This window comes from Elaeis guineensis, chromosome 1 (assembly GCF_000442705.2).
Source record: "Elaeis guineensis isolate ETL-2024a chromosome 1, EG11, whole genome shotgun sequence".
Classification (NCBI taxonomy): domain Eukaryota; kingdom Viridiplantae; phylum Streptophyta; class Magnoliopsida; order Arecales; family Arecaceae; genus Elaeis; species Elaeis guineensis.
In genome coordinates, this window is record NC_025993.2 from 142,178,182 (window position 1) to 142,189,113 (window position 10,932).

The following is a 10,932-nucleotide window of genomic DNA, read 5'->3' on the forward strand; positions in this document are numbered from 1 at the left end:
CCATGAATCCCCTAGTGTTTGGCAATCGGGCTCTGATCATGGCTGCACTCCATCTCAAAGGACTAGACGAAGTCCTCAAGAACAAGCTCGGGCGATGATGATGACCAGAAACAAAGAATAGCTTCAAAAATTCTCAAAACAAACAGGAGAACAATTGGATCTTTTTTATTCTTTGATTTCTCTTGACAGAACAAGAAAGCTCAAGCTTACCCTTTGCTAAAACCAGGGAGGCCTCATTGATTCGATAGTGACTACAGACTGGAGAATCAGTGGCCAGCCTACTATGAACGATGGCGATGGCAATGGTAGCTGGTAGGAAAAGGTGCAATAAATAATTCAAAAATAGGGTCAAACAAGGATCTCTTTTTTCTTGGTAAACATTAGTCTCAACCCACTAGGCAGCAGCTAGGGCATCAGCTTCATCAGAGGCCAATGCAAAGGAGAGGTCAAGGCCCTTGACGATAAACACCGATGATGGAGACGGCCAGAAAAAGAAAGAACATGGTTGAAAATTAGATCTAAAAATAGGAGAGTGTCTTACCGATTGAAGTCCAATAATCTCACATCCATATCAGAGTCAACGATAGCTATATGGGGTAGGGACGGAAGGAGAGATAGTGTTGATCGGGTGGGAGGTGATGGTACCTCATCTCCAACAACATTTGATAGCACTTCTGATGATCTCTAGAGAAGATTATGAAAGAAAGAAAGGCAAAGATGAGGCTTGAATGGTTGGCTTCAAAAGAAAGGCCAAGCTCTCTAAATAGATGACCAAAAGAAGTGATAAAAGGTAAAAATTTGACTCCTAAATGGATTTAAAATCCTCATCGAAGAAGAAAAAGAATGAGGAGTCTGCCCATGGTCGACATTCTCTAGCAGGTGCAGAGCACGTATTGGTCTTAATTTTTATTTTCTCTATTTTTCTCCATTTTAAGATTCATATGGCTAAATTGGGGTATCACAGTGCAAAATCTTTGCTTGACATCCTGCAGAACGAGGAGTCTGCCCATGGTCAACATTCTCTAGCAGGTACAGAGCACGCATTGGTCTTAATTTTTATTTTCTCTATTTTCCTCCATTTTAAGATTCATATGGCTAAATTGGGGTATCACAGTACGCAAAATCTTTGCTTGACATCCTGCTGAATGCATCATTTTCGTAACGCTTAGGAGAACTCCACAAGTACTTGTGATGTTGAGTGCTGTGAGCTCTTGCAATTGATACGAGAGGACAGATCAGCAATACCGGCAGAAAATAAGCCAATCAGACGCATTAATTCACCATATCTTTTTCAATCGTGCACGCCACAAATGTCGAAGAATGGGACTCGCTGGCTGTATCCTGCATGGCGTCTTAGCCTCCTTGGCACACGGTAGCTTATTTCCTTCATAAATCTGTGGGCACGTCTTATTTAACGGCTAGGCATGAGCGGATGCATGTGTCATTCATTGGAATTAGTGAATGGCCAAAGGCAAATGCTCCGCTATATATTACTTTATGGACGAAACATGCATCGCTTTCTTTGGTAACCATAATTATGGAGGGTCGACGTCAACCTAGGATATGGTCTTCTTGTTCCCGCGCGCCCCGGGGGGAGTGCGGTAGGAGAGGTGGGCAACACAATAGGTAGGCTACATACGTTCAACTGCTAGCACTAATATATTACCATCTGTATCTGCGCCCGAGCTTTTAAGCTACCACATCTTAACACGGTTAAAAGAGCAATGCCTCGCATAGATAAGGCCCCGTAACAGAACAACAAACCATACAACATCTAACTATAACTCCCCCGCCATATACAAAATGGAGGCCCTCCCTCTGTTCCTCCCTTCAGAGGCGTTGATGTGGACCACAGTGTTGGGCAGCTCTATTTTGGTGAGAGAGTATCATGATATGCAGCCTCCGTTGTACCAATGTCATGCAAAATGCGGCTACGGCTAATTCTCCCCCCAGTGCTTGTAGAAGATGATCAAATTCCAAGAACCTTCAACTGTTCAAGAAAAAGAGGGCAGCACCGTGAGACCAAAATTCCCGTTTGTTGTGATCAAGGGTTGGAAAGGGAGTGTACAATTTCCACAAAGGTTAAGAGAACTCACCAGGTTGTTCTGAGGTTCACCCCAATAGAACCCCTGGATCAAAACCGGCAAGATGTTGCAGGCACTAGGATATAAATCATCAATGCATGCATTCCCATCCATTCCATTGCATAGGTTGGTCGCCTAAAGCCATAGACATCAACCTGTCGTGTCAATGAAAGATAATCCATCAAATAATAGACTTGGTGTGCCTGACCAAAATAACTTTTCACCAGTAGCAGAAAATAAAAAGACCAAGTTCCATTTCCCTCAGAACGGAAATGACAGGAAAAACGATATTAATTTGAAAAAACAGAGATTCATTTCTGTATCTGACCAGCACATAGATTCCAGCAAAAAGAATCCCAGCTGCACCAGCCGTGACACATGCGTAACTTAATGAGTACAGAGCCTTGTTCATATGCAGTCCTGTGACAAAAGAAGGACTCGACAAGTTCAAAAATAAAATATTATAATCAACATGACATTTTTCATCGAAAAAAAAAGGGCGAAAAAAATAAAGATCAGAGTGGCATGAACTAGTAATCACAAGCTGCTTCATACCAAAATAATCCAGTGAAAAGGCCAAAGCTAAAAGGATGGAGGAAGGAATCATCCACTGAAAGATTCTATCCTTGTGATCCTGCAATTTGGTCAAGAATGTTGAGCTTTCAATATAAAAGATTTTTGTTGATGTGAATGACAAACTAGAGAGATACCGATACCTCAAAATGTACAATAACATGCCCAAATTGCAAACCGATCAAGCAGGTAACGACCGCCATTATGGAACTGCAGTGTCGACATTAAATGTTGCTTCAGCTACCAGAAACAAAAAACCAAGTATGGGATTAATATCAAGAAAGAAAATGATAGGTTACCTAAGTAGCCCTTCAGGATCAAAAGGTGCCTGACACCAGGAAGGAGCATCTGGTGGAAGTGGTCCATTATCTGGGGAATTTATGCTGCATTGCTGCAGAGCGAGTAAGAAAATGAAAGATGATGTTTTTTAAGAATAAAAAGGCAATGAATATGAGTTAATTAGTGTCCCTACAAACCTTTGTCCTTTCATAGACTGGGCTTTTGTATAGATGTTGGATGCCCAGGATTTTGCGGTCAATCATGCCAACAGCATTGCAAGCAGGTCCAGTGTCACCCCTAACTCCACACTTCACCTGATGAAGATTATGAAATCTTAAACAAATGTGTACAGCAATACAGAAAGAATGCGACATTAAAAGATAATATAAAATAAAGTTTAATCTGGATGCTGCTGATGTACATAACTGGAGTACCAGCTAGAATTCTATTAGTCATTAGTTAGCCTCTCACTACAAAAAAGAAAGCATGAAATGGAAGCCGTGCAAGCTGACAATCTTCCAGTTGTAAAGATCAAATACAGAAAGTATCTATTTGGTATACAATAGTGAAAAAAAAAAAACAGCCTACATGACAGAAAGCAGAATTTGGGACTTACAGAGATGGTCTTGGGACTGGAGGCCGCCTCTGGTATCTCATACTCCCAGTCAGGAACGTACAACACGTATAAGAAGGCCATGTAAATGGTTGTAAGAATCAAACCCACTAACCTAATTAGAAAGGAAAAGAGCAATTAGCAACTGCCTCTTTTCAAAAGATCATATGTACAAACATTTCATTCATATCACTAAATAACTACATGTAAAAGAAAACGTTGATAAATAATATCAACACCATAAATTAATTATTCAATCTAAAATTTTGCCTAATTCCTCCATATAGCATCTCTCTCTCTTCAATTGATTGAACTCTATCTTTTTCCGAATTCTTTGCATTATTTATCCACATTAGAAAATTCCAACTTTGCCAAATCAACCTCAAGGCTGATGTTGTTATAGTGACTGTATACGCAGCAAAATTACGTTAAAGCAAATTACTAGGATGCATGCATATTCCATTTCTGTGTATCATAAACTGACAGGAAGGAACCTCCCGTAAAGTACCATAACATATATCAACACCCTATAATTGACTGGCCAAACGTATGCAATCATACTTACAATTGGAATATGTATCTCCTCAGCAAGGAATACCCAGAATCCACATCGCCATCACTTGACAACCAGATTTCACATATTGCTACTGACAGATAGGCTATTGCAATTCTCTGCAGGAAAAAAAAGGTACTTCGAGTGATTGCATGTAATCATGCCAAAAGGATATGCTACAAAAATAAAAATCTACTTAAGATTTCATTTCCAATCACCAGTCCACACGAGTGACCAATATAGATTTTTGTAGTCACTTTCAGCATTATAACAAGCAATAAGCATATGATCATAATTCCTTATGCTCAAGGGGAACCAATATTCAATAATTACCTACTATATGGTCAGTGTTGATTTGCATTCTAGCATTATAATTCCCAAAATCAAGATATGATGACATTGAGGAAGGTATATATCATGTAAGCATCCTAGTGTCTGTGTCATGAATATGGGTTAAACATGCTCGTCAGACACTGTAAAGAAGCACACAGACACGAAAACGTGGATGTTATAAAATTTTAAAAAAATTAATGACCCTCAAACTAATGCAAGATTGTATTATAGGTCAGAATCAGTGAGTAAATAGACCTGTAGTACACCCATCCATCGCATACTCATAATATCAACTCCATAAGTTAGATTGTGAATGCCATGAAAATAACCACCTGGGCAGAGTAGACAAGATGAGTCTAAGGGGACTCAGAAAGAACCAAAATATTTCTATAGAATGTAATAGATGTCATATCCGTCAAAGCAGCAATCGGTACAAGTTACATACCTTGAAGAATGACACCTAAAATGGCTAGCTTCAGTGCCCGAAGTACAGCCTTCTTGGTTGCTGCAGCCCTGTCAGAGACTCTCTATACAGGATAAATTGTTATTAGCCCCTTTATAATTTCAAGGATCAGATTGACATTATAATCCTTTCCATGTCTTCTTTCTGATGATGAAAGGCATATAAACTCTAAATGCATTCGACACTACCATGAACTTGATATATGAAATTCCAACAAAGCAACAAATGATTTGTCATTTGATTTGGAAATCATACCTTATATGCGAGTCCCAACGCAACTCCAACAATAAATAAGAAAAATGGCATCACAAAATCAGCGATGGTTACACCATCCCATGGTGAATGATTGATTGCTGGAACAAATGCTCCAGCATCATCTACCACGACCATCAGCTGCACATAAAAATATTAAAAGGTAACTGCGAGCACTTTGTTCGAAACAAATGCATCAGATGTGGCTGTGACTAAATTGAGTGTAGTGTGAAACACAAATTAGTCAGAATACTCCAAAATCCATCACTCCACTTTGCATAATAGGATGATCAGTTGCAGCTGAGTTTCGTAATAGTAAAATTCTTAATGTCTATTACATTATTCTCCACTTTCTCCATGCAACAGCCGTCAAAGTAAAACCAAAACACTGCATTTTTTTTCCTGGAGGCCTATTCAATTTCTTTTTTCCATTGTTTTCGTTGAATCTCCTTTAGAAAATATTTCAGCTTTAACTGAAAACAAATTGTTTGATCGAATCTTATGTATTCCAGTTTAGCAGTGGGTTGACTGCACACTAAGTACATATAAACTAGACATTCAACAAGTATCCAAGAGGAGATGGGGATGCTTAGACATGCAGTTAGATGAGCACAAGTACTGCATACTATATAATCTTGTTGTCAACTAGAGAAAGCAGGTGATATGATACATAACTAAATATAGTTATATCAATACCATAGTAATGTACAATAGTTTTGATCAAAAGAATCATACAGCAAAGGTTTATTAAAAGTCTTCCCCTGTCTATCTCTTTTCTCGTTCTTTAATTCTGCTGTCCTCGTTTCCACCATTAACGCTCCTATTGGTTCTTACCATAAAAAACACGGGATCTTAAAACCAACAAACCCGCCACCCCCCCCCCCAAAAAAAAAAAAAAATAAAATAAAAATAAAACGCGCCTAGCCGGTGGTCACGACTTCCGTGTCCAACTCTCTGGAAAAAAAATATATAAAGAAAAAGAAAAGCCCAGCAAACAATATTCCATTTCAGAAGGATCAACCACGTAACAAGTTAACTCTTTTATCACATAACTTGTCCTGGGAGCAGGATAGCGATTCCATTCTATCAAGCACATCTTGTCCCATCGTACTTTGGTCTGGGAAACTTGCAACTTGGATTCGATAACGCAAACAGCCGGAAAGGGAGGCTGCTCACACGAGATGAGGAGAGGCCCCTTACGAAGCTGTTATGGTGAGTCATTGGTCATCCAAAGGAAGCAGTCCTAACATAAATAGCCGAACAAAAGTTCCATCCCCCAAATAGAATGGCCACCACACCTCGGGGACCGAGGCCAGGGAACACGGCATGCATGCACGCACGCACCCTCAACCGTCCTCCCAAACTCCAACCAACAGCAACAAAACTGTTCCCCTGCCACGGCAGCAGAGTAGGCGGTCGTGGTACCGAACTTAACCAGGCCAAGAACAGCTAGCCTACTTGGGACAGCACCAACTTGAACCAAATACTAGACTTGCCTCTAGCTCTAGACTAGTGTCCCCCACCCCTTTTGCCCACCTGAAGAAACCGTCATTGGGTTAGGTCGGAACCGACTCGCAGGCCAAGGCAGAGGATATAAGCGTGTGGGCCACTGGAGGATCCAGCTGTTGCCAATTAACACAGGGAGAGGGGAGAAGGAAGAAGTGTGGGACAGGTGGAAAAGGACATGCCCTGCAAACCCACCGTGGCCAGCTCGTGTGTATGCAACAATATAATAACGATACGTACGTGTACTCATCAGTTTCTCTTTTTATTTTTACTTTATTTTTTCAGTGAGTGAAGGACCGCGTCAGCGAGCATTGCAGGCAGGACCGCAGGAGGGGTGGACACGTTCCTCCATAGCCATCTCTGAATTTCTAGTGACCACAGGGCGGTACTTACTTCATAACCACGAGCGTAGGGGACCACAGCAGATCACCAGATGCGATCGGACCGCGTTAAATCCCACGGTGGATAACACGCCACGCGTATATTGCCCCAATTCCCGATTGTGCGCTTTCCACCGTGCATATGCTCCGGGAGTTGCCCTAGTTCACTTGGGCCTGGTGCATGCAATTATTTCTCCATTTTGAGGGGAAAGGTGAGCAGCCATGGTACGTCTTCTGCGCCTAAACAGTTGGATTGGCCCAAGCTTAATTTTTAGTAAGCGGAAAAAATTTACATCTTGTTAAAGATAATCTAATATAAAAAATAAATCATATATTAAATTATTATATTTAATATAAAAATAAATAAAAAATAATAAAATAAATAATGAAAAAAATACAAAAATAATATTTATTTTCCATGATAACTTGAAGATATCATTTTTGGCAAAATAAATAATAAAATATATAGTGAGTCTAAATCTATTTTTTAAAGAGAAGATAAAATAAATATAAAAATAATATTTATTTTCTAAGATAACCTAAAAATATCATTTTTTGACGAAAATATCTTTACCTATATTATACTAATATTAATTGTATCGAATAATTTATATTAATTATATTGATATATTATATTAATATTATATCAATATATTGATTATTCATATTTATAAATAATATATCTATTGATATACTAAAATATGTCAAAATTTATTTATAATAAAAAAACATATTTTATAATATACATATAATTAATTTAAAAATATATTAAATGATATAAATATATTTCAATGTTCAAAATACTATATTATATTATATCAATATATTGATTAATCATATTTATAAATAATATATTTAATATTATTTCTAATCAAATACGGTAATCTTTTCTTATATCATTGTTTAGAATAATTTTTCTACTAATCAAATAAGATAAAATTTATTTTTTTTGAATAAATATTTATTTATAAATAAATAATTTTTAAAAATTATCAACTTATGAGGTAGTCTAGCATGTCCCGACCAAACTAATCCTAAATATTTAAAAATTAGGATGATAGGTCAGCTATAAAATTTTATAAGATAATTCCTACATGATTATGTATATAAGATAGTTCATATACGATTCCATAAAATTGGACTCACTGCAGTTCAATCAGCTGATTTAAATCGTTCTTATCTTCACATGTACCCCAAAAGGTAAGAGGAAGGCCTTCCTTTTTTATATGTTTATATTTATTGTGCGCATAAGGAAAAGGAAACATATAAAAGGCAAAAAATTCAAAGATAAAGGAGGGGGAATGCGAAACAAATCAAAGTACTTTTTGACACAGAACCGAGGACTCCGTAAAGGCAGATGCCATCCATCCCTACGCCACCCACTCAATGGTAAGCTGACAAATGGCACACAACCTGGGACCGTGGCCCGGCTAAGAAGTAGAGCCGCTGAGCAGTCGCCACCGTCGAGCTAGTGGACCACACTTTTTCAGACGGCAGAATAGGGGGATGGCAATGGGGACCGTGCAATCCAGCAATTTAAAGTGGTTGGGAAAAAAAAAAAAGTCATCCAACACGCTTAAATATGGATGGTGTTTTCTCATCCTCTATCCCAAGGTGAGCGCAGCATGTCGGTGGACAAGACATTTACCAAGCAGTCTTTTTTTTTTTTTGGTAAAAACCATATAAGCTAAAGGAGCGGTGGCTTCTGTGGATTACATCACGGCCATTTAGGCCAAGTGGTGATGCAGATGAACATCCAAATGGAACCACTAATCTTAGAGATAAGGTACTCGGAAACGGAAATGGAAGCAAGGGAAGTAGGAGGATAAGAGTAGCTTTTATGAGACTATACCAGATAGGCAAGGACATTTTTCATGATGCCTCTCCATTTTAGACTTTTGGGTTGTGCGAATATATCCTGGTAGTTTGGGCAGGACGAGGCACTGATAAATGCGAGACGGCTCTGGCCACTGAGCCGGCGGCCAGGAACAATTGCCGGAATGGCGGCGAAATTTGATAAAAAGAATAAATTAGATTGCTGATCTGGGTAGAAGAGACTCTAGAGAGATAAAACAGAGCCATCCTATCTCACCGCTTTTGGCGGCAGCGCATTCGTTTAAAAACATTTTTCAAGATGTAATTTAATGCTCGGAGCGGACTAAAAATATGAATAAATGATTTGATGCAGCAAATAGATATCTCTTATTTTTCATCCATATTTGGAAACTGGTGATTTACTTCAGCCCAAAAAAAGATAAAAGTGGAACAAACGGAGAGAATCGTTCTAAATAGAAAGAAATACGATCCGACATTTTAGCGGGAAGGCCGGATGATAATTCTGGAAAGCATGATCCACCGAAAACAACGGTAAGTGAACAAATATCGAAATTCTTATGGCGTCGTTGTTTTTTTTTTTTTTTTTATTTGTCTGATGAATCACAAATATATTTGAAAAAAATATATATATAACCCCGAAACGAAAGCAAAATATTATTAAGGGACCACAGGGGAAGTGGAAATTTCGGTAGAAGAAGGCGAAATGGAAACAATGAAGATGGAGATAGATCTTGGGGACATCTTACCGCGACGGTGATTCCCCGGAAGACGTCGAGCGAGACAAGACGCTGCCCCTTCCTGGCGGAGGCGGTATCCCGCCCGCTGGCGGCGATCGGCGAGGATCCGGTAACCATTTTGCCGGACTCGATGTCGCCCTTTTGGGGCAAGCCATCGTCGCCGTCGATGGCGAGGAGGTTCTTGTTGGGATCGGCGATCCCGCGGCTGTCCCCACTGATGAGCTCGTACATTCCCATGATATGGAGTAATAAGCGAGGTCCGCCGTGTTATGGAGGATCGACGGGCGGGGCTATGGGGAAGGGGTTGCGAGATCCGAGGAGGAGCGCACCCGGATAACAGGTGAGAGTAACTAGGAGACGGTCGCGGATCTCCACCGCATTGCAGTGGAGAGGGAGGAGATGACGAAGGGAAGGGATGGCGGTAATTTAAATGGTGGTGGTGATGGTGGAAAGGCAATGATGGATGGGAATCGGAGGGGAGGGTCGGCGGCCCCTCTCCCTTCCCTCCGCTCGGCAACCGCTTCGTCCCTCTCTCTCTCTCTCTCTCTCTCTCTCTCTCTCTCTTTCCTTTGCTGTTATTGTTGCTGCTGTCGGCTTGGCTTCTCTCCTCCCAACTCGCCTCCTATTTATAAAGTAAGAAGTCGCACCATGACGTGTCTCTATTTTATTCTACTGATTATTATTTTCATTTTATTTTATTTTTGGAAGTACTAAGTGGTCGTGGGGTTCCGGTTTGGTTTTTGGGTTAAATTGTGAGGAATTGTTGTGCGCTAGTAAGGAAAGACGAACCATATGGAACCATAATCCTGTAGTAAATGCCTTCCTATGTTGGAACGCCGGTTGTGAGTCTCCGGTGACTCGACAAGGACCTGTCTCGTGGTTAGAATTTGACCTGACTCGACTCCCATTAACTCCACGTCAGCTAGCACTGAAATTCAACAACTCTTTAGGCAACCGAGGCACCCGGGGAATGATAATTTTAGAGAAAAAAATATAACAACATTCTTCAAATTTAAATAAAAAATATATTGATTTAAAATTAAATATTATTCATTAATCATCATAATACGTTAGTTGAAAAATGTTACATATATCATCATCTAATGACTTAATAGATCTCCTATTTTCAAAATATCTTTCCCATTAATTTAAAATTAAGTTATATTTTGGGCACAAAAGGAAGGGAATCATGTGCCCTCTCCTCTTCTTCGTACTCTTCTTCCCATGATTGATATGGATAAAAGATTTTACCTCGATTGACACCAAGGTGTTCACCTCTATCGATTTCGAAGTAAGGGTTCATGCCGATTCTAGTTGTAGCCG

General features: G+C 39.5%; 1 protein-coding gene across 1 annotated transcript; it reads right to left on the reverse strand.

The window, feature by feature from the left end:
* Positions 1 to 1,636: 1,636 nt before the first annotated feature.
* On the reverse strand, positions 1,637 to 10,201 carry LOC105060335 (uncharacterized). Its single transcript, XM_010943998.3, is given in 14 exon segments — positions 1,637 to 1,990; positions 2,097 to 2,161; positions 2,164 to 2,239; positions 2,413 to 2,504; positions 2,640 to 2,718; positions 2,801 to 2,867; positions 2,957 to 3,048; positions 3,134 to 3,250; positions 3,553 to 3,664; positions 4,115 to 4,221; positions 4,691 to 4,767; positions 4,881 to 4,962; positions 5,154 to 5,291; positions 9,619 to 10,201. Coding segments are annotated over 14 exon segments (1,353 nt in total). The 5' UTR covers positions 9,847 to 10,201; the 3' UTR covers positions 1,637 to 1,969.
* Between the last annotated feature and the right edge of the window lie 731 nt (positions 10,202 to 10,932).